This window comes from Scyliorhinus torazame, chromosome 18, assembly GCF_047496885.1.
Source record: "Scyliorhinus torazame isolate Kashiwa2021f chromosome 18, sScyTor2.1, whole genome shotgun sequence".
In the NCBI taxonomy this organism is placed as follows: domain Eukaryota; kingdom Metazoa; phylum Chordata; class Chondrichthyes; order Carcharhiniformes; family Scyliorhinidae; genus Scyliorhinus; species Scyliorhinus torazame.
Genome location: NC_092724.1, coordinates 142,371,770 through 142,399,352, shown reverse-complemented (window position 1 = coordinate 142,399,352; position 27,583 = coordinate 142,371,770). Strand labels below are relative to the sequence as shown.

Here is a 27,583-nt window from a genome sequence, read left to right as displayed (position 1 = left end):
CTCTGTTTTGTAGCTGAAACTGAAGAGGGAGGCTTCACCCTGATGATTCACTCTGGGCTCCGAGTGACGGATCCCGCTTCTTTACTCCAGCCGGACAGTGGAGACTTAACACGAGAGTCGAAATTACTCAACCTTTTGTCCCGTTCTCGGCTGGAGTTTCAGTGTCAATAGCAATATTACTTCACACTCGTTCCTGATCATCAGGTGAGAACATGTCGAGCTGGACGTGGCAAAAAAAAACATCTAAAGGACGGATTATTGACCGCTGGGTTATTTCTGGACTAATTCTTGTTGAAATTGTCATAATGTCAACTTTATGAAATAAAGCTGATGATTTTTGTATGAATCTGTGAAAAATGCTTTGCTTCTATTTATGCACCTGGCGGGTCAATTTGACCTTTTTAAAAAATTGACATCTGATTTTTGCAGCGGTTCCTATTGGAGATATCGATGAAAGGATAAAGAATTGATCTCCAAGAGATTCATTAACTTGCTTCCGCTTTTAAAGACAGCGCCCCTGTGAAATAACATGGCTGAGGTAAGCTCCTGGGGGCAATCATCAAGAATAATTGTTTTTTTTTCAATTAAGGGGCAATTTAACGCGGCCAACCCACCTGTCCTGCACATCTTTTTGGGTTGTGGGGATGAGACCCACACAGACTCCCGGAGAATGTGCAAACTCCACACGGACAGTGACCCGGGGCTGGGTTCGAACCAGGGTCCTCAGCGCTGTGCAGCAGCAGTGCTAACCACTGCACCACCGCGCGGACCAATAATAATTGTTTTGAACTATAAATTAATGAAAAACAAAACTGAGTTCAGTAAATTAGACATTTAGTAGCGGTGTGGAGCTTTGTTATTTGTAATTTCCAATTAAAGGCGATCTTTCTTGATAAACATGGGAGTGAAAGGTTATCGGGTAGAATGTGGAGTTGAGGTTATAATGAGATTAGCCCTGAATTTATTGACTGGCAGGAGTAGACTTAAAGGGGCCAAGTGGTCTACTCCTCTTTCTAATGCATATGTTTCGCCTGTGGCATAAGTTATTTTCATTAGCGGCATGATAGCACAGTGGTTAGCATTGTTGCTTCACAGCACCAGGGTCCCAAGTTCAATTCCCGCTTGGGTCACTGTCTATGTGGTGCCTGCATGTTCTCCCCATGTTTGTGTGGGTTTTCTTCTGGTGCTCCGGTTTCCTCCCACAGGTCCCGAAAGATGTGCTTGTTCGGTGAATTGGACATTCTGAATTCTCTCCTAGTGTACCCGAACAGGCACCAGAGCATGGCGATTCGAGGATTTTCACAGTACATAGAACATAGAAAATACAGCACAGAACAGGCCCTTTGGCCCACGATGTTGTACCGAACCTTTGTCCTAGATTAATCATAGATTATCATTGAATTTACAGTGCAGAAGGAGGCCATTCGGCCCTTTGAGTCTGCACCGGCTCTTGGAAAGAGCACCCTACCCAAACTCAACACCTCCACCCAACACCAAGGGCAATTTTGGACACTAAGGGCAATTTATCATGGCCAATCCACCTAACCTGCACATCTTTGGACTGTGGGAGGAAACCGGAGCACCCGGAAGAAACCCACACAGACACGGGGAGGATGTGCAGACTCCGCACAGACAGTGATCCAAGCCGGAATCGAACCTGGGACCCTGGAGCTGTGAAGCAATTGTGCTATCCACAATGCTACCGTGCTGCCCTTAAGAACAAATAAATCTACACTATATAATTTTACCGTAATCCATGTACCTATCCAATAGCTGCTTGAAGGTCCCTAATGTTTCTGACTCAACTACTTCCACAGGCAGTGCATTCCATGCCCCCACTACTCTCTGGGTAAAGAACCTACCTCTGATATCCCTCCTATATCTTCCACCTTTCACCTTAAATTTATGTCCCCTTGTAATGGTTTGTTCCACCCGGGGAAAAAGTCTCTGACTGTCTACTCTATCTATTCCCCTGATCATCTTATAAACCTCTATCAAGTCGCCCCTCATCCTTCTCCGTTCTAATGAGAAAAGGCCTAGCACCCTCAACCTTTCCTCGTAAGACCGACTCTCCATTCCAGGCAACATCCTGGTAAATCTCCTTTGCACCTTTTCCAAAGCTTCCACATCCTTCCTAAAATGAGGCGACCAGAACTGTACACTCCAAATGTGGCCTTACCAAAGTTTTGTACAGCTGCATCATCACCTCACGGCTCTTAAATTCAATCCCTCTGTTAATGAACGCGAGCACACCATAGGCCTTCTTCACAGCTCTATCCACTTGAGTGGCAACTTTCAAAGATGTATGAACATAGACCCCAAAATCTCTCTGCTCCTCCACATTGCCAAGAACTCTACCGTTAACCCTGTATTCCGCATTCATATTTGTCCTTCCAAAATGGATAACCTCACACTTTTCAGGGTTAAACTCCATCTGCCACTTCTCAGCCCAGCTCTGCATCCTATCTATGTCTCTTTGCAGCCGACAACAGCCCTCCTTACTATCCACAACTCCACCAATCTTTGTATCGTCTGCAAATTTACTGACCCACCCTTCAACTCCCTCATCCAAGTCATTAATGAAAATCACAAACAGCAGAGGAGCCAGAACTGATCCCTGCAGTACGCCACTGGTAACTGGGATCCAGGCTGAATATTTGCCATCCACCACCACTCTCTGACTTCTATCGGTTAGCCAGTTCGTTATCCAACTGGCCAAATTTCCCACTATCCCATGCCTCCTTACTTTCTGCAGAAGCCTACCATGGGGAACCTTATCAAATGCCTCACTAAAATCCACGTACACTACATCCACTGCTTTACCTTCATCCACATGCTTGGTCACCTCCTCAAAGAATTCAATAAGACTTGTAAGGCAAGACCTACCCCTCACAAATCCGTGCTGACTATCCCTAATCAAGCAGTGTCTTTCCAGATGCTCAGAAATCCTATCCTTCAGTACCCTTTCCATTACTTTGCCTACCACCGAAGTAAGACTAACTGGCCTGTAAATCCCAGGGTTATCCCTAGTCCCTTTTTTGAACAGGGGCACGACATTCACCACTCTCCAATCCCCTGGTACCACCCCTGTTGACAGTGAGGACGAAAAGATCATTGCCAACGGCTCTGCAATTTCTTCTCTTGCTTCCCATAGAATCCTTGGATATATCTCGTCAGGCCTGGGGGACTTGTCTATCCTCAAGTTTTTCAAAATGCCCAACACATCTTCCTTCCTAACAAGTATTTCCTCGCGCTTACCAATCTGTTTCACACTGTCCTCTCCAACAATATCGCCCCTCTCATTTGTAAATACAGAAGAAAAGTACTCGTTCAAGATCTCTCCTATCTCTTCAGACTCAATACACAATCTCCCGCTACTGTCCCTGATCGGACCTACCCTTGCTCTAGTCATTCTCATATTTCTCACATATGTGTAAAAGGCCTTGGGGTTTTCCTTGATCCTACCCGCCAAAGGTTGTTCATGCCCTCTCTTAGCGCTCCTAATCCCTTTCTTCAGTTCCCTCCTGGCTATCTTGTATCCCTCCAATGCCCTGTCTGAACCTTGTTTCCTCAGCCTTACATAAGTTTCCTTTTTCCTCTTAACAAGACATTCAACCTCTCTTGTCAACCATGGTTCCTTCGCTCGACCATCTCTTCCCTGCCTGACAGGGACATACATATCAAGGACACGTAGTACCTGTTCCTTGAACAAGTTCCACATTTCACTTGTGTCCTTCCCTGACAGCCTATGTTCCCAACTTATGCACTTCAATTCTTGTCTGGCAACATCGTATTTACCCTTCCCCCAATTGTAAACCTTGCCCTGTTGCACGCACCTATCTCTCTCCATTACTAAAGTGTAAGTCACAGAATTGTGGTCACTACCTCCAAAATGCTCGCCCACTAACAAATCTATCACTTGCCCTGGTTCATTACCAGGTACTAAATCTAATATTGCCCCTCCTCTCGTCGGACAATCTACATACTGTGTTAGAAAAGCTTCCTGGACACACTGCACAAACACCACCCCATCCAAACTATTTGATCTAAAGAGTTTCCACTCAATATTTGGGAACTTCATGTAAGCCTACTTGTGACAATAATAAAGACTATTATTCTTTTTAAATACTCTGTATTTTTGGACAGGTTTTTGCTAACTTCCTTCACCCAGAATTGGGCAATGGTTGGTTCCATGCACACCAGGTGACCACTGGTGTGTTGTCCAAATTCTTCTTCAGTTCTCTGCCCAAAGAGGGGTTGACCCATGGCATCGTGATCCCCACCATGGAGAAAGGGGACAGGTCCTGATTTCACTCCGACTGAAAGAGAATGAACCCCATGCTGTTGGGTTTTTTCTTTGCAAAAATGTACTTTATTCGTAAAATATCTGAAAGAACGTAACAAACATTTCAAAATGGCCATCACACAAAGTACAGTAATAGTCATATTTTCTACATAGATCATGCTGTGCTCTGAGGTGCTTCAATACAATGGTGATGCATGTAATAGTCAATGTATACATTCAATGTGAGTCATACCGCCCGAGGGGCTCTATACAGTTCCCCCTCCATTCAGTTCACTATGGCTGAAAGGTCTTGGATAGCCGCCTTCTCCCATTGCGTCTCTGCAGCGACTGCCCCAAGCTTTAGTGCGTCCCTCAGCACGTAGTCCTGGGCTTTGGAATGTGTCGGACTGCAAAGCTCGGTTGGGGACAACTCTGCACTGGAAGACCAACAAGTTTCAGGCAGACCAAAGAGCGTCTTTCACCGAGTTGATGATCCTTTAGCAACAGCTGATGTTTGTCTCGGCATGCATTCCTGCCCGTAGAGCACAGAGTCTTGCGTCACAGAACTGTTCAGGATGAATCTCGACTAAAACCACCTCATCTCCAAACCTTCTTTGCAAAGGCACAAGGAGGCGGACAACGGTCTCTTTCCCACCACAGGCATCTCGAGGGCTACATGCGGATGTGGTGAGACTCTGTGTAGGAAGGATCTGACGGGGAGGGCCTTTCTCTCCATCAGATAAGCTAGGTTTGGTGCTTAATTGAAAGTTCTGGTGATGAGGCATTCTGCCAAATGACTTTGGAAGTCTGCTCAGGGAACCACCTGATAGGATCCACCAACACCATCCACAGGTTTGATGGACTTGTGGCCAAAGGTGTTTCTCTGCATTAACCTTTCCATATGGGACAGGTGGGATGGCATGGTCCAACCACTTGGAGTGTTCCATGGCAGCATGGCCAGACCCAGGGATAGGTAGAACATCAGCATTTGGTGTTTGTATACCGAGGATCTATGCACAGCTCGATGCGGTTTTTCTAATCCCTGTTTATACTGTGACACTCTTACCTCCAAGTCAGGGAGTTGCAAACTCAAATCCTGAATTCAACCTTGAGTACAAAAACACAGGCTCACATTCCAGGAGGATTGCCCTGTTAGTGATAATCTCTCTCAGGGGAGACATTAAAACCATGCCATGGCTATTCTCTCTGTCGGAAGCCAAAAGATCCCATACACTATATTGAGGACGAGCAGGATTATCCTGTATTCTGGCAATGTTTATCCCTCAGTCAGCATCACATTGCTGTTGTGGGAGCTTAATGTGCACAAACTGACAGCAATGTTTCTGCATTGGCTGTAACATGCTTTGGACTATACTGAGGTCATGAAGGGTGCTTGCTGTACATATGCATATCGTTTTTTTAAATTTCAAAATCCAAAAAAGCTCAATCAAATCACCCCTTAACCTCTATGTTCCAGAGAGGACAAGTCTAGTTTGTGTAATCTGTCCTCATAATGTAAGCTCTGGACCCCTAATAGTATTCTGGTAATCCCATCCCATGGGGCATTTTTTCTAAAGCAGTATACCCTTTCCAAGGTACGGTGCCGAAAACTGTATGCAATATGCCAGATATGATCGAACTAGGAATTGATATCACTGCAGCAAAACTACCTTCCTTTTCTGTTCCATTTGGAGACGGGATTGGAGGATTCCAGGCTTCCCAGAAGATTCCACTATATTTTCCCAGTGTAGGTTAACGTATTTGCAAGTATTAGAATATAATATAGTAATAAACCAAGGAGAATAACACATCACCAATGGGATTTCACTAAAAGTCCAACAAGAGCTTTAAATGAGTAGTGAGCCCTATGAGTAGTGAATTACTATTGATATTTCGGTCTCATTGATTATGTTACATTTTTACTACAGGGACATGAATACCAGCCAGGACACATTGACTGTTTTTTCTTTCAATACCAGACTAACTGTGAGGAAGTAAGTTTTATTCAGCTCTTTGTTGATGTAAATTACCAGAATATTTATTTTGTGTATTGAAACTTTCACTGAGCGTAACTTTGATTTTTAAAATGTGTTTTCATGGTACAGGAAATTTTGGTACGAGCACTTTTTTTGCCCATTCCTATACCCTGAAAAGGAGTATAAAAGGCCTTTGATTTGTACCTCTGCAGTAATTTCAATGATGCTCTTCACACAATGGTATCACTGATCTTTATAATGATTGTTTGCAACTGCAGGATTTGACTAGATTACATGAGAGGGCATGAATAGTCAAGCACCTAATTTGCGACTGGAGTACTCCAGACTTCACAGTGCCATTGCAGACTTAAAGAGCCAAATGGCCTCCTTCTCTGCTGTACTGTTCCATGACTCCATAGCCTCTGTCCCCAACGCAGTAACTCTCTTTGTATTTCGAATAAACACAATTTTCTTTTCTCCGTCACGTATTTATCCAGTTCATTTTGAAGTTGACTATTGAAATTACAAGCACCACCCTATAAGACTGGGCATTCCACATCCTAAACATCTATTGCTTTAAAAAATTCCAATATTTTATAGCTTGGTGATTGAAAATACTCAACCATTTACTTCTCCGAAGTTGAATAAATTGAGTTGTTTAATAATCTGTACATTTCTCAAATTCTGTGTTGTAATACTGAATAGTATTCAATATAGACAATGTATACAGTTGTGTATTTGATGAAAAAAGCCTAATTTTAGAAACAGAAGAATAAATATGTAATTTTAAATGTTTTAATTGAATTTACTTTGTACCACTTCCTATTAAGCAGGGTAAATATGAAATGGATTTTCCAGCTGGAAGTACAATTTGAATGTTTGAGTGCTTAATCTTAAACTTCATGAATGTGATTTGACAGGGGCAAGACTGTCAGTTTCTACATAGAGAGAGCTGCAAGTCATCAGGAGATGTCTGTCCAGTGTGGCATGAGCAAAATGGGTGCACAGACCATGCCTGCCCCAAAAAGCATTTAAATCGAGAGGTACAGCATGATTTTACTCTTACTTTTAAAAAAAATCTATAGGCAGTTTGAACCTGTGTTCTTTTTAAAGGTGGTTTGTTGCAATTGATTTGTAACGGTGGAGTTGCAATTGTACAGGGAGTTGGTGAGGCCTCGCCAGGAATACTGCATACAGTTTTGGCCCCCTTCCCCAAAAAAGGATACAGTAACATAGGAGGCAGTCCAAAGAAGATTCACCAGGCTAATTCCTGCGATGAGAGGGTTTTCCCATCAAGAGAGACTAAGTGGTCTGTGTCTGTATTCCGTGGAGTTTAGTGTAGTGAGGGGTGACCTTATTCAAACATATAAGATCCTGAGGGGGGTTGACAGGGTAGATGGTGAGATGTTTTACTAGTGGGAGAGCCTTGAACAAGTGGACATAGTCCCAGTCATACAAAACGAAGGTGCGTAGAAATTTCTTCTCGCAAAGGGTGGTGAATCTCAGGAATTCTCTGCCCCTGATGTGGTGGAGGCTGGATCATTAGAAGTATTTAAAGTGGAGGTGGATAAATATTTGATAGATGGAGGAGTAGAAGGCTATGGGGAATTTTTATTTTTTAATGTTTCCAATTAAGGGCCAATTTAGCGTGGCCAATCCACCTACCCTGCACATCTTTTTGGGTTGTGGGGGTGCGAGCCATGCAGACACAGGGACACGGTGCAAACTCAGCATGGACAGTGATCGGGGCCGTGGTCGAACCCGGGTCCTCGGCGCCGTGAGGCAGCAGTGCTAACCACTGCACCACCGTGCCCCCTGGGCTATGGGAAAATGGCACACAAAAGGAGTTGAGGCTGGCATCGATCAGCCATGGCAGGCTTGAATGGCCTGGTAGCCTACTCCTGCTTCTAATTCTTGTGTTTGTGTTCTTGTGTTTGGGGCCTCTCTTTTAACCTTTCTATCATAGGAGCATTCAGCTGCCAACACTTAAGCTCTGCAATTCTGTCCCTGTCCCTCTACACCTCTTTCCTCTTTTATTTTTTTTTAATTAAATATTTTATTGAAAATTTTTGGTCAACCAACACAGTACATTGTGCATCCTTTACACAATATTATAACAACACAAATAACAATGACCTATTTTATAAACAAAAAATGAATAAATAATAAATAACAAAAATGAAAACTAGCCCTAATTGGCAACTGCCTTGTCACAAGTAACACTCTCCAAAAATATAATTTAACAGTCCAATATATAATTATCTGTAGCAACGACCTATACATACTATACAGTATATATTAACAACCCTGAGAGTCCTTCTGGTTCCTCCTCCCCCCCCCCCCCCCCCGATCCTGGGCTGCTGCTGCTGCCTTCTTTTTCCCATTCCGTCTATCTTTCTGCGAGGTATTCGACGAACGGTTGCCACCGCCTGGTCTTTCCTCTTTTAAGAAGCTCCTTAAAACTTTTGCCAAGGTTTTGGTTATCTGCCCTATTAGCTCCTTGTGTGGTGCTGTGTAACATGTTTTGCGATAAAGCTCTTGTAATGTGCCTCGGGATATTTTATTATGTTAAGGGTGTTGTATAAGAAGTTCTTCTTGTTGTGTTGCTCCCGATGAAAAAGCAATCTTCCAATGCTGCACACTAACTACAACCAACAAGTTGGCAGGCAACCAATTAGCAGACCCCCATCAATGTTGTTGTTCAAGCAGCCACTGGTACATGAATAATAACAGCCCATGGCTGATATTCCAATTGACCAACTTACCCGACAGCAATGACTGAACTAAGGAATGTTGCACAGTACGAATTCCAGCCATCGATCCGCTTCCCACCATTCTGCGGCACCGTATGTTTTAACCATCACATCACTGATGACATATGTACAATTTTCATAGAATACCTAGTGTAGAAGGAGGCCATTCGGCCCATCGAGTTTGCACCGACCCTCCGAAAGAGCACCCTACCTAGGCCCACTCCCCCACCCTACCCCTGTAACGCCATCTAATCTTTGGACACTAAGGGGCAATTTATCTTGGCTAATCCACCTAACCTGCACATCTTTGGACTGTGGGAGGAAACTGAAGCACCCGGAGGAAACCCCCACAGACACGGGGAGAACGTGCAAATTCCACAGTCACCCAAGGCCGGAATCGAGCCCGGGCCCCTGGCGCTGTGAGGCAGCTGTGCTGATCACTGTGCCAGCGTGAAATAATGTTTTATTATTTCTTAGTTTTCCTTTACAAAACTGCTTGAGAATACTGGCAACATCAGTGAAGTCTTGTACTTTATGGGATAATGTACAGTTGATGTCAGGAAAATCTACCATCCTTACCTGGCCTGGCCTACATATGTGCAGCAGCAATGTGGTTGACTCTCAAAAGCCTTCTGAAATGGAAGGGCAGTTAGGGTCGAGTTTGAAATGCAGGCCCAGCCAGCGATGCTCACGTCCTGTAAAAGTGAATTTTTAAAAAATTGTTGCCCGACTTTTGCCATTGTTGGATCAAAAACCTTGAATTCCCTCAACACTTTGGGTGTACTTATCCCACGTGGACTGTAAAGGCTCAAGAAGGCAGCTCACTAGCACCTTCTCAAAGATAATTAGGGATTGACAACAAATGCTGGTCTTCCCAGTGATACTCACATCCCATGAATGAATAAAGCAATTGTAAAGCACCAAGATTAATTTCATGAAAAAAGCAACATTAGTGAGTGCAGATCCTGTGCATTTTGCATCCTGTTCGTGAGTGAGCCAGTGGGCGGCACATGTGGTGATCATCTAGTAATAAGTGAAATACTAACGTAAATACCAATGGACTGTGAAGGGTGCCAGAAATCTGTTGCACAGTTGGTCGGAGGAAGAATCAGCAAGTATTAAGACCGGATTCTCCGAGCTGGCGCGGGCTCAGAGAGTTGGCGTTCACGCCGAGACGGCCCACGACGCCGGTCCGACGCTGGGACATGAACTTCCGGCGACTGGAGAATCGCCGGCAGTCAGCGCGGCGCCGGTCGGGGGCCGTTGAAAGAGACCCCCGCGGCAATTCTGCGCCGGCAACTGGCCGAGTTCCCGCCGGCGTGGTTCTAACATGGTTCCACCCGGCGGGAGCTGGGAGTCACGGCTGCGGGGGCCGCCCTGGTGGGGGGCAGGGGGATCCGTCACCGGGGGTGGCCTCCAGGACGGCCAGGCTCGCAATCGGGGGCCGCCGATCGGCGGGCGCGCGCATTCTGGGGGGTTCCTATTTCTTCGGCGCCGGCCCACTGTGTGGGTCCGCCATGTTATGTAGGGCCGCCGCCATAGGCAGCCGCCGTGCGCATGCGCAGACCTGTGGCCGGAAGTGCAGGGCCCCGTATCGGCAGCCTTGCTGATCCCCTGTGGGCCATGGAATCGCTGGGCCAAGGGGCCCACTGACGCCGGCGTGAAACTCTCCGGTGTTTACGCCGACGTCAACACTGAGCCGCCGCTTCGAAGAATCCCGCCCTTAGTTTGTGTCAGTAGGCACTGGTACCAGCACACACGTGCATGAAAATGAGATAACTCATGAAGCTAGTAATTTCATTTAGTAATTGCATTTGTTTCTAGGGAAAGGCTAGTGTAACAGTAAATGGTTGTATGTCCACAGATTCTAAAGCAGTATTTCTTATGTGATGAAGAGAATTCAAATAATTACTGTACACGGAAAAACTGCCGCATGTACCATGACGAAGTCAGCTATTTCAACGGATTTGTCCATTCTGCAAGTGAAGGTACTGCTAAATATGTATATATTTATGTATTGGTACTTTAATATGCTGAACTTCGAGCATTTGTCACTAGCTGGCAGAAAGTGAGCCTTTCCCACCAGCATTTACTCAGGTATAGTTGAAACCAGAAAATCCAATTCAATCAAAGCTCTTGCTTGTATTCTGTCTTTCACAGGCATTCCTCACCATCACCTGTGTGTTGCTGACCTACACTGATTCAAATGTAATATTATCCTTGTTTTTAAATGCCTCGATACTCTCATTCGTCCTTGTCAGTATAACCATCTCCCATTCTGTGCACCCCCCCCCCCCCACCCTCACCATTCCCTCAAAATCTCTGTCCCTTGAATCTGAGGCTGGATTCTCTGTCCCGCCGCGCCACATTTCTGTCTCACCCCGCCAGCGGGATGCTCCGTTTCGCTGGCTGGTCAATGGGGTTTCCCATTGTGGGGCAGCCTCACGCCGTTGGGAAACTCCCAGGCTGCCGGCAAAACGGAGCATCCCGCCGGCGGAGAATCCAGCCCTTGGTCTCCTTCCCAAAACCCCTTCACCCACTCTCCACCTGAGGTTTGTGGATATGCTTCCTAACCCCTCCTTTTAACTTAGCATCCCGTTTCCAAACATTTCTGTGAAGCATCTTGGTACATTTTCCCTTTTTAAAGGTTCCATAAAATTGTAAGTTGGTGTCAGAATACAGTTCAAATACTGTTCTGTATTTGCACAAGGTATTTTAGAAGCAACTAAAATTCTACTTTCTAAGTATCCAGAAGCAGCACAAATGTATTTAACTCTTAATTGGATGATCACATGTAAAGACCACGGGTGCCACCTCAAACGTATTAGTTGTCAGCTGACTTTGTGTGTAACAGATCACGCCTGGAGTCTAAATTGCTGTGGCAACATGCACATTTATATGCAGATTATAGTCCAGAGCTTTGGATTCCGATGGGAGAGGCTCCAACTTCCTTTCCATCACACGGGTGACCAGGAATCAGCAAGCTGTATTGAGCAGCACACGGCAGATTCCATCACAGATTCTGTGCTGGGATAGGCAATGCTGACATCGTAGGCTCTGTGAGTTTTCTTTAGAACAACCCACCGCAGCTGATCACAGAGCTGCACAGACTATGCTCACAGTCAACTCTATCCTTCTCGCAGAGTCTAATATTGAATATCAGTGATCGCAGATCAGATGTATCTTTTTACCTTGGAGATAGTGAGAGTAACATTTTGACAAAAGTTATTTGTGGAGATCTTTTTTTTTGGAAATTATTTTTATTATATTTTTAACATTTCATATAAAAGACGTGAAGCATAACAAACATTCTGTAACACGATTCCATCAACAAACACTTTTTACAAAGACTCTCACCTCCACTCTCCCCCCACCCAGGCTACCCCGCCAGTAAACAAGTAAACCCCCCTTCCCCCCCCAAAAACTCTAACAGTGACCAATTCTTTGAAGTAAACTATGAACGGTTGCCATCATTGATAAAATCCCCTCAATCAACCCTCTCAAGGTGTATTTGACCTTCTCGAGGCACACAAACTCCATCAAATCACTTTGCCATGCTGAAACCTTCGGCAGTGCCGCCATCCTCCAGCCCAGTAAGATATGTCTCCGAGCCGCCAATGAAGCAAAGGTCAGGCCATCTGCCCCTGCTCCCGCCCGCAATTCTAGCACATTGGAGACCCCCAAAACCACCACCAGTGGGCGAGTTCCACGCCCACATCCAGGATCGCCGACATGGTGTGAAAAAGAACCCCCAAAACTCCACCAGCTTGGGGCATGACCAGAACATCATTCTTTTAAATAAATAAATTTAGAGTATCCAATTCATTTTTCCAATTAAGGGGCAATTTAACGTGGCCAATCCACCTACCCTGCACATCTTTGGGTTGTGGGGGCGAAACCCACGCAAACACGGGGAGAATGTGCAAACTCCACACGGACAGTGACCCAGAGCCGGAATCGAACCTGGGACTACGGCGCCGTGAGGCAACAGTGCTAACCATTGCACCACCGTGCTACCCCCCAGAACATAAGGTTTAAGAATGTTCAATCTCACTTAAGGCGCCATAAAAGATTTGATTAAAAATGTTATTGGCCTGGATGGAACATCACAAGATGAATATCACACATTTTCATTCCTGCGTTGAAATGTTGTCTTTCGTTGTAAGGAATGTTTGTACGTCTTTCAGGTTTTACAGTAGTATTAATGCTATGGTTAACGTTTAATCAGTAAAACCTATAAGGGTTTAATTTGAATGCATTTTATAGGTTAGTAGAAATCACAATGAACTCATCAAATACTGAGCATTAATGCAATCTGTTTTATCTTCCCAGTTCCAGTGTTAGCTGAGGAGAGAAGGTGAGATGGTTTACTATTTCTATAAATTTGACCATTTGAGTCCAGATCTTCCATTTTTCAATGCAACAAAATAAATTTCCAATAATTTTATATCTTAAAGACGTATGCTATGAAACAGTCCTGTGATTAATGTTTTAAATGGATTTGCAAAATTCTTGTTTGGAGTGGTCAGGCTTGCCAAACCTGATACGATACTGCAAATTATTCCAAAGTGTGTCATCATATCACAAAAATATCATGTCATATAAACTTCCTCAATAGTGATAAAGGAGGTCCTCTTTTAAACAGGCCACTGTAATGTTCCTTTATACTGATTGCAACTTTGGCAATCTTTCCTTTTTTTTTCAAATTTAGAGTACCCAATTCATTTTTTCCAATTAAGGGGCAATTTAGCGTGGCCAATCCACCTACCCTGCACATTTTTGGGTTGTGGGGGCGAAACCCACACAAACACGGGGAGAATGTACAAACTCCACACGGACAGTGACCCAGAGCCGGGATCGAACCTGGGACCTCGGCGCCGTGAGGTCGCAGTGCTAACCCACTGCGCCACTGTGCTGCCCTGGCAATCTTTCCTAGTCTGATATTGAAGGTTGCCCTTCTTGATGTTAATTTGCAGGCTGTAGCAATTTTATTTAACATTTTGACTCCTTGGGTAATCACACAATAATCCCCAACAGTCTGCAGACTGTAATGGAAAGTTAGCAAGCCAGGAAATCAGATGAAATACACGACCAAACCTTGGACTGGATTTTCTGGTGCGGTGCGTCCCCGCTGGCAGCGGGATCCTCCGTCCCGCCAACCGGCCAATGGGGTTCCCATTGTGGGCACCCCCACACCGTCTGGAAATCCGTGGACATGAGTTCGCTGCTGGCAAAATGGAGGATTCTGCCGATGGCGAATCCAGCCATTTTTATACAGTTTACCACTGCCATAAAAACCCACAAAATGCGATTGCAGCCATGAAATTCTGCGCAGTTATCTGCTTTATTTAAACAAAATAGATTTCAGAAGAAACATGAATAGTTTATTCTACTTTGAGTCTGATTTTTATCCTTGGTACATATTGTAAAATGATTGCAGCACAGAAGGCGGTGGGACCCAGTATGTCTGTGCAGGCTTTCTGGAAGAGCGACCCACCTAGCCTACTTCCCTGCCCTTTCCCAGGAGCTGAGTCCTCCACACCCACAGGTAGTGCACTCCAGATCCTAACCCCTCGCTGCGTAAAATGATTTTCCTTGTCTCACTATTGATTCGTTTGCCAATGAACTTAAATTTGTGTGCTCTGGTTCTCGACCTTTTTGCCAATGGGAAGAGTTTTCCTTCGTCTAATCTGTCCAGGCCCCTCATGACTTTGAGAACCTCTGTCAAATTTCCTCTGAAACCTTTCGGCCGGGATTCTCCGAAATCCTGGCCAAGTGTTGGTGCCGGCGTAAACACCGGAGTGGTGTACGCCGGTGTCAGCGGGCCTCCTGGGCCCAGCAATTCAGCAGCCCTCAGGGGGCCAGCACGGTGCCGGAGTACTCCACGCAGCTCCGGCGCCGATACGCAGCCCTGCAGTGCCGGCGCGGGTCCACGCATATGCACAATGGCCGTCCCCGTGCCGGCTCATCTGCGCAGCGGCCACCTCCGCGCCAGCGCCGTGCATCATGGCGGAGACCTACAGCGGGCCCTCGTGGAAGGAGGTAGGCCACCTCCAGAATGCGGACGCCCGCCGATCGGACGCCCCCGATTGCTGGCCTGAAAGCTGTGGAGGCCCCTCCCCCGAGGTCAGATCCCCCCCCCCCTCCCCACCTGGACGGCCACCGCAGCCGTGGGTCCGAGCTCCCGCCGGGTGGTACCAGGTTGGAACCACGCCGGCGGAACTCGGCGGGAGTTTGGCATATCGACTGTGGAGGCCGCTGAACCGGCACCGCGGCGACTGCAAGGGCGCGATTGCCGCCAATTCTCCAGCGACCGGAGAATCGCGTCCCGGCATCTGAGCTGCGTGGCGGGAATTTCCCGCGTCCCCGCCGATTCTCCGAACCGCAGACTTGGAGAATCCTTAGGGAGAACAACCCAACCTGTACATTTAACGTGCTCCATATTATTTTTGCATGCTGGTGCTCACACTAAAGGGTGAACTATAAGGCAAATAGGTGATTATCTACAGTCCATTTCTATGAAGTATTGTATTTGGTGTATTCCTGAATCAAATTATATTACTTTTTAAAAAAATATTTTTAAATCTCCTTTTTCACATTTTCTCCCACATTTACACCCACCAACAATAAACAATAATCAGTAACAATTATGTCAATTCCCATATCAATAACAACGATCCCAGCCTCCCACCAAACCCTAAACAATAGCCCGCATGTTCACACAAACAAATGACAAAAAGGAATCAGGGATCACCCATAGTCACCATTAACACACAGAGCCCCCCTCCCCCCAACTAATGTTCGATGTTATCCAGTTCTTGAAAGTGCATAATGAATAATGCCCATGAATTGTAGAACCCCCTCCAACCTTACCCTCAGTTCAAACTTAACCTTCTCAAGAGTCAAGAATTCCAACAGGTCCCCCCGCCACGCCAGGGCACAGGGTGGAGGGGTTGCTATCAGGATCCGCCTTTGAGCGATGAACTAGGCCAAGGCTACAACATCTGCCTCCGCACCAGTTTCCAACCCCGGCTTGTCCGACACCTCGAATATGGCCTCCTGGGAGCCCGGGTCCAGTTTCACGTGCATCACTTTAGAAATTACCCGAAACACCTCCTTCCAGTAATCCTCTAGCTTTGGACAGGACCAAAATATATGAACGTGATTAGTGCCCCCCCCCCCCGCAACGTTCACACACATCTTCTACTCCTTCAAAGAATCGGCTCATCCTCGCCCTCGTGAGGTGTGCTCTGTACACCACCTTCAGCTGTATCAGCCCCAACCTCGTGCAGGAGGTGGAGGCGTTCACTCTCCGGAGCATCTTACATCAGAACCCCTCCTCCATATCCTCTCCCAACTCATCCTCCCACTTTGCTTTGATCCCTTTCAGTGGTGCCTTCCCCTCTTCCAAAATAGCTCTGTAAACCACCGACATTACCCCTTTCTCCAGTCCTCAGTCGTCAGCGCCTCCTCCAGCAATGTTGAGGCCGGCTCCACCGGGAAGCTCTGTATCTCCTTTCTGGCAAAGTCTCGAACCTGCATGTATCTAAATATTTCCCCCTGCTCCAGCCCATACTTCGCTTCCAGCTCCTTCAATCCCCTAAGAAACAAATCTTTTAGTGTCTTAATCCCCTTCTCCTCCCATTTCCAAAAATTTCCATCCCACTTCCCTGGCTCAAATATGTGGTTCCCCCGAATCGGCATTTCCCTTGACCCTGCCCCCAACCCGAAGTGTTGGCGAAACTGCTTCCAAATTCTCAATGAAGCTATTATTACCGGACTCCCTGAGTATTTCCCCGGGGCCATCGGGAGCGGCGCTGTTGCTAGTGCTTTCAATCCCTGCACAAACTCTCCTCCATTCTTTTTTTTTAAAAATAATTTTTATTAAAGGTTTTCATAAAATATCAATAACAAAATGAGAAAGAAAAAAGAACCCAACAGGGGCAAGTACAAAACACAATCTAAAAAAGCAACCCCCCAAACCCCTCCCCCCCGTACCTAAATAATAAATTAACATTAACACCCCGACTTAAGACAACAGGTGTATACACCCCCTCAGACCCTTCCAGTGTAAATAACATAAACAAAAATAAAGTAAACCCCCCCCCCGAGCTGCTGCTGCCATTGACCAATGTCTAGCGTTCTGCCAGAAAGTCTAAGAACGGTTGCCACCGCCTAAAGAACCCTTGTACCGACCCTCTCAAGGCGAATTTCACCCTCTGCAATTTAATGAACCCTGCCATATCGCTGATCCAGGATTCCACAGTTGGGGGCCTCGTATCTTTAACTCTCCTCCATTCTGACCCACTGGGACTCAACCCCTCTTACCCAGCTCTGCACCTTCTCCACATTCGCCACCAGTAGTAATAGATCAGGGGCGAAATTCTCCGACCCCCCGCCGGGTCGGAGAATCGCCGGGGGCTGGCGTGAATCCCGCCCTTGCCGGTTGCCGAAGTCTCCGGCACCGGAGATTCGGCGGGGGCGGGAATCGCGCCGCGCCAGTTGGCGGGCCCCCCCGCTCGATTCTCCGGCCCGGATGGGCCGAAGTCCCACCGCTAAAATGCCTGTCCCGTCGGCGTAAATTAGACCACCTACCTTACCGGCGGGACAAGGCGGCGCGGGCGGGCTCCGTGGTCCTGGGGGGTGGGGCGGGGCGGCGATCTGGCCCCGGGGGGTGCCCCCACGGTGGCGTGGCCCGCGATCGGGGCCCACCGATCCGCGGGCGGGCCTGTGCCGTGGGGGCACTCTTTCCCTTCCGCCTCCGCCACGGTCTCCACCATGGCGGAGGTGGAAGAGACTCCCTCCACTGCGAATGCGCAGGGATGCCGTGAGCGGCCGCTGACACTCCCGCGCATGCGCCGCCTGGAGATGCCATTTCCGCGCCAGCTGTCGGGGCACCAAAGGACTTTTCCGCCAGCTGGCGGGGCGGAAATTCGTCCGGCGCCGGCCTAGCCCCTCAATGTTGGGACTCGGCCCCCAAAGATGCGGAGCATTCCGCACTTTTGGGGTGGCGCGATGCCCGTCTGATTTGCGCCGTTTTGGGCGCCAGTCGGCGGACATCGCGCCGTTTCCGTAGAATTTCGCCCCAGGTTCGGAAGACCCAAACCCCCTGCCTGCCTTCACCTCTGTAGCAGCACCTTTCTAACTCTGCCCCCACCCCTGGCCGAGGCACCACAAAATACTCACTCTTGTCTAGATTTAGTTTGTACCCCAAGAAAGACCCAAACACTCGAAGCAGCTCCAATATTCCCCCTATCAACACACTCAGTATCAAATTATATTACTAATGCAACTTTTTCCTGTTGAATAATACTGAGCTCTGTTTTCTCTTTCACCAGAATTGAAAGTAACAACTTTCAGCTGAACAACTACCCACAGACACAGAGATCTCTGAAAAGCGCTAGCCAGTTTATAATAACAGCTGTGAAATTCATTCAGCTGGCTGTTCAAAACGGGAAGCTGTCTGCGGACAGAGGGAAACAATACATTAAAGAGGTTTTGTTCTTATTTTATAGTCTCAATAGTAAAGTTTTGAATGTTATTTGGCACCACTTGACTGGCATTGTACTAATCAGCACGGGAAAGATATTTTGATAGTTAATTTCTATATTTTTTCGAAATTAGTGGTTTACTCATCAAACATGTTTTTGAATTTAAGCCAAAACAATAAATTCTGTTTGGATATTTGAGTTGCTTTCAGTGCCATTTTGTTGGTCAGAGTTCCAGTTTTAAATCCTTTCAATATATTTTCATTACTTATAAACCTCAGAAATTTAGTATTTCCATGAAATTGCTGTTGTATATTTAGTCTTTTTATTTTTATTTATTTTATAAATTTAGAGTACCCAATTATTTTTTTCCAATTAAGGGGCAATTTAGTGTGCCCAATCCACCTAACCAGCACACCTTTGGGTTGTGGGGGTGAAACCCACGCAGGCACGGGGAGAATGTGCAAACTCCACACGGACAGTGACCCAGGGCCGGGATTTTTACTCGGGTCCTCAGCGCTGAAGTCCCAGTGCTAACCACTGTGCCATGTGCCGCCCCGTATTTTTAGTCTTGATGAGAGTTGGACAATTTAGATTTTTAACTGAGTTTCCCTCAATATTTCTTTCGCCTATTGTGGAACTTGATTCACCGCTTTTGAGCCTAAGTGCGGATGATTTGTGGCTTTTACATGAAATGAAATTGGCGGTGCCAGCTCACCGATCCTGCGACTGGTGAGGGGCTAGCAGCCGCACCACGTAAAACACCCGGCTCCAACGGTATAAACGGCTGGAGACTGGCCGGGTCCATGGCCGCGCATGCTCACGTCGATGACCTGCAGCGGTTACGACGTAAAACATGGTGCCGACCGTGCACGGACCCAATCTGTCAGATAGTGCCTCCCCTGGCCATCCCCCACAAGTCCCCCCCAGCCCCAGCAGAAGCCCCCCGGCAAGCAGAACAGCTCCTGCCTGACTGTGGCGGCGCTGGACACAGTCCGCAGCCGCCACGTCGGGTTCCCAAGTGCTGAGACCACACGTCGACTGCGCGGTCGGGAACTCGGCCCACCGGGGACGGAGCATCGGAGGAAGGCTTTCAGGTGGCACGCTGAGGCCGTCCCAACAGCGTGCGCCGCCAAAAGGGATTCTCCGCCCGATCGCCGAGGGTGAGGGTGAATCGCCTATGGTTCCTTCTGGTGCTGGGAGTGGCACCCAGAAGCAATTCACTTTCCCCAGCCATGTAAATTTATGCATGGTGTGGATTGCAAGGAATTCTGTTGTGAATCCTGCTATTGGGCTGCCATTTTGATCAGGTAGCCCAAAGCTGTACTGGTGGCTGGCCGCCCACCCCCTCCCACCGACCACCACCGTGGGAATTGTTGAGTCACCCCCCCTCCCAACAATGCACGCAGGAGGGTATCCTGACATCCTCCATGACCGCGCACCAGAGACCCCCACATCAGAGACCCTCCATAACAGGGAAGTCCCTCATAGCAGGGGAGCCCCTCATAGCAGAGAACCCCCCCATAGCAGAGAACCCCCTACGTAGCAGAGAACACTCCCCATAGCAGAGAAGCTCTCCCCATTTCAGAGTACCCCTCATGGCCTGCTTTGAACTTAACCGCAATGTTCATAAAAATCTAGCTATGATTGACAGGTCATCGCATCTAAAGCCGTTAAGTGCTTTCTGCTGCGAAAAGAGGAAGGGAATGCACTTCACTCCTAGAGATTTATAAACATTGTGGTTAAGTTTATGCATGGTGTGGATTGCAAGGAATTCTGTTGTGAATCCTGCTATTGGGCTGCCATTTTGATCAGGTGGCCCAAAGCTGTACTGGTGGCTGGTCGCCCACCCCCTCCCACCGACCACCATCGTGGGAATTGTTGAGTCATCCCCCTCCCAACAATGCACGCAGGAGGGTATCCTGACATCCTCCATGACCGCGCACCAGAGACCCCCACATCAGAGACCCTCCATAACAGGGAAGTCCCTCATAGCAGAGAAGCCCCTCATAGCAGAGAAGCCCCCCATAGCAGAGAATCCCCTACGTAGCAGAGAACACTCCCCATAGCAGAGAAACTCTCCCCATTGCAGAGTACCCCCCCCAGGGCCTGCTTTGAACTTAACCGCAATGTTCATAAATATCTACCTATGATTGACAGGTCATCACATCTAAAGCCGTTAAGTGCTTTCTGCTGTGAAAAGAGGAAGTGAATGCACTTCACTCCTAGATATTTATAAACATTGTGGTTAAGTTCAAAGCAGGCGACTTGAGATGCATTCAGGCATGAAGGGAGATGAAAATAAACAATTCAGTCATCTGACTGTCTGGAAGCTGTCAATTACAGGCTACTAAAAACTATTTCTCTTTGAAGTGAATAGAATCCTTGCAGATCAAAGGATCTGATGAGTGTAAAGCCTTGTAATGTGATTTTGGCATTCTATTAAGCTACAACTGCTGCTTTCTAGACACCTGTCTGAGGCAGCACGGTAGCACAGTGGTTAGCACAGTTGTTTCACAGCTCCAGGGTCCCAGGTTCGATTCCTGGCTTGGGTCAATTTCCGTGCGGAGTCTGCACATTCTCCCCGTGTCTGTGTGGGTTTTACCCCGGGTGCTCTGGTTTCCTCCCACAGCCCAAAAATGTGCAGGTTAGGTGGATTGGTCATGATAGATTGCCTTTTGTGTCCAAAAATGGTGAGATGGGGTTACTGCGTTATGGGGATAGGGTGGAGGTGTGGGCTTAAGTGGGGTGCTCTTTCCAAGGGCTGGTACAAACTAGATGGGCCGAATGGCCTCCTTCTGCACTGTAAATACTTTGAATTCTATGAGTGAAAAAGCTGTGATTTCTTTTCACTGTTTCTGCCTGGACTGCTGTTTAGCTTCCAGGCAGGGGTGACTGATGGGTGGGGGGGGGGGGTTCTGCTATGTGTGTGTGTGTGTGGGGGGGGTGTTCTCTGTTATGGGGGAGGTTTCTCTGTTATGGGCGTGTCTCTGCTCTGGGGGTTTCCTTGTTTTTGGAGGGGTTCTCTGTTTTGGAGTTTCTCTGATATGGGAGGGTGTCTGGTGGGGGGGATCTCTGGAGTGGGAGGTGCACAAGGTTTGCATTGTTAGGTGTGAGGGGGCCTTCGATGGACTTTGGGGTACCTACCTTAAATACTTACCCCTTGGCCCACCATGAGGTTCACCGTGTCACGGCCACGCTGCAAATACTTGCACCAATCCATGCCCATGTAAATCCCGCACAGAGGGATTCTGAAATTTGTCATTCTTAATTTTGCAGATACTGCACACAATACTGTTTCTATGCCATATCAACAACCCTTCTTTTGAACCACAAGAAATATTGGAAGAATCAATGGACTCTTGGACTCGCAAGTTTCCAGTTGTGTTTGAACAGTACAAAACGCATCTTCCAACTCGACCGCCTTACACAATCCTACTTGAAATAGTGAGTAGACGTGGTATCAGCTTGTGTATTTAATGGCTCACAGCATGATTAAAATTCTTGTTATTTCATACTTTTATGCTGCATTTAAATAAATATTGCAATGCATTTGTGTTGCAATTTTATCACATCAGATGAGATAGTAAGTGGGTGAAGTATTTTCTTCATACTATTGTTCCCACTGCATTATGACCAACCCTTGGTTCAGATCAGCTCTAGTGATTGAAAGTAATTTGGGAGAGAAAAAAATGAAACTGTATGGATGTGTGTGGGATTTTTTTCAAAAGTGTGAAATGATCCTATTGTAAGATACCAGGAAGGAATCATGATGTATTGAATAGAGTCAATGATCTGAAACTTATAGATGTGCATGTAGAGTAGGGCTGGAGAGCATTTTTGTTCCTAGCTGATATGAAACATAATTGGCCAGAATTTGTTGTCAGTTAACATCTAGTGGTGCTCCTTGTTGTTTATGGGGAATGATACAACTTCAAGCAAAGGTGTGGTGAGCAAATGCATGGACGTATCCAAAAGCTGCTGTTTGAGTTCCTCTACTCTATCATTAGCTTGGCAGAAATGGCACCTCACCCCGAGCCTCCCCTTTTTCTTGGTATCTCGATGTACTTGCAAATTAAAATGTCTGTTAATCCTATCACAACAATTTAAATTGAGCCAGCACAAGTGTAAGTACCCTTTTAATAATGTGATAGTTATTCCAAGTATCCTCTAAGCTACTTGATAAATATTGATGACTGTCAAACAACCTCTCTGGCACTGGAAATTAATTAGCATTTTGTGTGGATTTTGCAAGTGTGGGCAGGTTGAGTATAATCTGTACTCTGCCAAGTATCAACAGCCGAAGGAACATGTTGTTTGATTCAAACAGCCAATTATTGGAATGTATGGCCTATGTACCTGGTACACTGGAACTGAAATTCACAATGATGTTGCCCAGTTGCATGGTAGCGAAAATGTACATTTAAAAAATTCTTTCCAATTAAGGGGCAATTTAGCGTGGCCAATCCACCTACCCTGCACATCTTTGGGTTGTGGGGGTGGGACCCATGCAGACATGGGGAGAATGTGCAAACTCCACACGGCAACGGCCCAGGGCCGGGATTGAACGTGGCGCCTTGAGGCAGCAGTGCTACCCACTGCGCCACCATGCGGCCCCTGGTAGACAGAGTGCAGTCACATTGGAAAGTCATACCTCAACACGGAGAAAGATGATTGTGGTGGCTGGAGGTCATTTCGATAATATTGCAAGTTAAGAATTTTCTTTTCTTTCTTCAGGTGGTTGACTACAACGGATCGGACAATACTGAAAAAATATTAGATTTTCTGTCAATACTTAATAGGACAATGTCTGTGAAACAAAATACCCAACAAGGCAGTAGTTGTGGGAATGAGCTTTGTGTTACGGCGACAGTTATCAGCTGCTGCTTCTTCCAGGACTTGGAGAGAGGAACAAAAACAAACAATTATTTTGGTGCCTCAGTTTCATGCTTTGGAAAACATCAAAAAGAAATCATGATAGACATATTGTGCTACCACACATGGAATGAATACATTAGCGTGGCAGTATGTATGGCTTTACAAGGTCACCCACAGGCTATTATGTTCAGCCCTGAGGTACATTCTATTGCTTACTCGAGAGGTAATCCTAATAGCCAGAGAGGAGTGCACAATATCAACGGTAAACATCAGCAACATACTCCCATACCACCATGTAAAAAATGCCTAGCTATGTTCCCAGACATAGTTATTGATCAACAACAAATAAACATAGGGATTGATCCACAACAAAGAAACAATGGCCATACATATTGGCCATATGGGAACTGTGCTGAGGCAGAATCTTTTAACAGACTTCTGAGTGCCCATGGGGACATTTCCAGGGGATTCGTTGTTCCTCTCGGGGACCAATTCACTTGGGAATCTCTGAAACGTAAAAGAAAAGGAAGACTTGTACATAACCTAAAATTATTCAAGTTTCAATTGGGAAATAATCTTTTATTTTACAGACCTTCTGAGCCACAGAATACAGCTTAATGCTGTTTGGCTCAATATACTTGGCTTTGTGATTCTTGATTTTCAATGTGCAGCCCACAAACTGTGACAAACATTAATATTACAGTAATAAAGATGTTAAGATACCTGGAGTACTCTTATTACTGTAGTATTGAGCTGCTGCAACTAAAATAAACATTTAAATTTTGGGGTAAAATTGGAGTATATGTTAAACCGGGGTGAATTTCTGTACTAGTATCTCTGGAACATTTTCAGCCTTACATTTGATGTCAAACATTTAATTCAAAGTTTTAAAGGATCAATTAATTTTTTTAAAGGATTTGCATAAATATTTTTGTAAATTAACCTGAAATAAACATTCAAAACAAACCAGAATTTTGTGGTTGCTTGGATACCTAAATGATATATGCCCTTCAGATCTCACTTGTAAATTTCTTGCTTTGTTCGAGGGGAGGGAACATACTGCAATCTATCTGGATTTCTTTGCGCATTTCCCATTAAATTCATTTGGTCTCTTTATTTCAGACAACACATGTATATAAGTTCAACTTTGTTACGTCCTACAAAGTATCTTTATCTCTGCCAATATCCCAGCAAACCATTACAATATAGGAAAGATAATGAACAGCAAACCTGCTTTTAGCTAACTTCAGAAAGTGCTGAATCTGTCAGACTACATTTCAAAAGTACTTCATTGGCTGTGGATCGGATAGAGGATTCAGTGCTGCATCGGAGAATGTTGGGGCACGGTGTCTGGCCTGTTGTGCCATTTCCACTTCTATTTCTGCTTATAAACATCTATTTAACCAGTTCCAGACAAAAAGCACCTCATCTTTAAGAGGTGCAAGCTGGGTTTAACTAGTGATAGCCTTGCCAGCTGCTGGGCTGCTTGTTGCTATCATTTAAATTAGCAGGCAGCACAAAGGTTGTGTCTGGCATCGCTACACACCGGCGCAGGTTAACTGGGCTTGTCCAGATTTTCATCTTCATTTCAAAGGTTCCAAACCAAAATCACTGATTTAAAAGATGCAGGGCAGTGCGCCTTTTGAAATAATAACTTTGGCTACAATCTAAACTCATTTTTAACAGAACATGTATCACTGAACTGACTGGCTTGTCCCCTCCCCCTCACTTGGACACTCAGATACAGAATGTAACAAAATGTAACCAGCTGAGCTAAAACATTCTCTTGAGTGAAAACTGGCTGCCAAACTACTTTTTACCAGAACAGAATTTTGAGAAAATATATGCCAAGCTAACGATCAGGTAAGCCACCGATTAACCTGCACTTTAAACCATTATAATTTTTTAAAAAAAATTATGTACCCAATTATTTTTTTTCCAATTAAGGGGCAATTTAGCGTGGCCAATCCAACTAACCAGCATGTCTTTGGGTTGTGGGGGTGAAACCCACGCAGACACGGGGAGAATGTGCAAACTCCACACGGACAGTGATTTAAACCATTATAATAATGATTTTTGAAGGTTACATCTTTAAGTCAATTGCTACCCGTATTGCCAAGTTTCAATTTTCCCATGGGCGGCACGGTGATGCAGTGGTTAGCACGGCTGCCTCACGGCGCTGAGGATCCGGGTTCGATCCCGGCCCTGGGTCACTGTCCGTGTGTGTGCAGTTTGCACATTTGTGGTAGTATGCATTAGGGGTCATGTGGGACTGTGAAGCCATGATGCCTTTGGCTGACAGATCCCGGGTCCTGGTTGGCTGTTGATCCCTAGCTCCGCCCTGAAGGCGGAGTATAAGAACCCGGGCTTCTCCCCGCCGCTCCAGTCTGTTGCTGAACTGTGGGGAACAAGTCACGCTTAATAAAGCCTCATCGACTTCATCTCTATTCGTCTCTCTCGTAAGTCATTGTGCGCTACAATTTATTAAGCGTGCTTAAAGGACTATGGAGCTCAGGATCGCCCCGGAATGCCTGCGGATCAGCCCCCACGCAGTGAACTCAGCAGCAGTTTTTAAACACTGGCAGGCTTGTTTCGAAGGCTACCTCCGAACGGCCCCCGGCCGGATCACAGAAGACCAGAAACTACAGGTCCTGCACTCAAGGGTTAGCCTGGAGATTTACCCTCTCATAGAAGACGCAGAGGATTTCCCGACGGCGCTCGCAGCACTAAAGAGCGTCTACGTTCGCCCAGTGAACCAGGTCTACGCATGCTACCAACTCGCAACGAGACGGCAAAGTCCCGGAGAATCGCTAGAAGAATTCTACGCCGCGCTGCTAATTTTGGGACGGGGCTGCAGCTGCCCGCCGGTAAACGCGACTGAACACACGGACATGTTAATTCGCGATGCGTTTGTGGCAGGTATGAACTCTCCCCAAATCCGCCAAAGACTGTTAGAAAAAGAGTCGCTAGGACTCTCAGAGGCACGGACCATCGCAGCTTCCCTAGATGTGGCCTCGCAAAATGCCCGCGTCTACGGCTCCGACCGCGCGGCAGCCCCTTGGGCTCCGTGGACCCCCGTTGCGACAAAGCCCCTACCCCCCCCTCCCTCACAGGCTTGCGCGGTTAAGACGCCAGATCATCCCGGGGGGGCCCGTTGCTATTTCTGCGGGCAGGCGAAACACCCCCGGCAGCGCTGCCCGGCCCGCGCAGCTGCGGCAAAAAGGGCCATTTCGCGGCTGTGTGCCGGTCTCGGGGGGTCGCCGCTGTCCCCGGAGAAGAAAGAGTCCAGCGCATCCCAAACGCTCCCCAACCCCCCCAGCGCCCCATGTGCGACCCGCAGGCGCCGCCATTTTGGGTCCCGGCCACCACGAGGGGAGGATGGGTGCCGCCATCTTGTGACCCCCCAGCCATGTGCGATGCATGGGGGCGGCCATTTTGTCCACCCCCGACCACGTGCGATCCGTGGGGGCGGCCATTTTGTCCACCCCCGGCCGCGTGCGATTCATGGACGCCGCCATCTTGGATGACAACAAAGGACCCCAGCATCGACGGCTCCACGGGGTCCGAAGAAGACGCTGCGACACTATGACCACATCTGGCCTCGGTGACGCTGGATCAAGCACGGCCCCGGACGCTCCAGACGACGACAACAACGGTGCTGATCAACGGACACGAGACACCATGCCTGATCAACTCCGGGAGCACCGAAAGCTTCATCCACCCCGACACGGTAAGACGCTGTTTTTTGACCATCCGTCCCAGTACGCAAAAGATTTCAATAGCTGCAGGATCCCACTCCGTCGAGATCAAAGGGTTCTGCATAGTGACCCTAACGGTGCAAGGGAGGGAGTTTAAAAACGACAGGCTCTACGTCCTTCCCCAACTCTGCGCGCCCACATTACTGGGATTAGATTTCCAGTGCAACCTGCAGAGCCTAACGTTTCAATTCGGCGGCCCAATACCCCCCCTCACTATCTGCGGCCTCGCAACCCTCAAAGTTGAACCGCCATTCTTGTTTGCAAACTTCACCCCGGATTACAAACCCGTCGCCACTAGGAGCAGACGGTACAGCGCCCAGGACCGGACATTTATTCGGTCCGAAGTCCAGCGGTTGCTGAAGGAAGGCATAATCCAGGCCAGCAATAGTCCCTGGAGAGCACAGGTGGTAGTAGTAAAGACAGGGGAGAAGCAAAGGATGGTCAT

General features: G+C 47.0%; 1 protein-coding gene across 1 annotated transcript; it reads left to right on the top strand.

Annotated features, from left to right (window-relative positions):
- LOC140395580 (uncharacterized) lies at nt 1–24,346 on the top strand. Its single transcript, XM_072483535.1, has 9 exons — nt 1–204; nt 430–538; nt 6,214–6,279; nt 7,182–7,304; nt 10,879–11,002; nt 13,347–13,371; nt 18,353–18,509; nt 21,782–21,949; nt 23,240–24,346. Exons 2-9 carry the CDS (start codon nt 530–532, stop codon nt 23,996–23,998), a joined length of 1,431 nt encoding a protein of 476 aa, XP_072339636.1. The 5' UTR covers nt 1–204; nt 430–529; the 3' UTR covers nt 23,999–24,346.
- The last annotated feature ends 3,237 nt before the right edge of the window (nt 24,347–27,583 follow it).

Excerpts from the sequence above, each read along its gene's own strand:
- LOC140395580 (XM_072483535.1), top strand. Across the intron at positions 6,280-7,181 it reads ACCAGACTAACTGTGAGGAA|GGGCAAGACTGTCAGTTTCT; the intron begins GTAAGTTTTATT and ends GTGATTTGACAG. Across the intron at positions 18,510-21,781 it reads GGAAACAATACATTAAAGAG|ATACTGCACACAATACTGTT; the intron begins GTTTTGTTCTTA and ends TTAATTTTGCAG.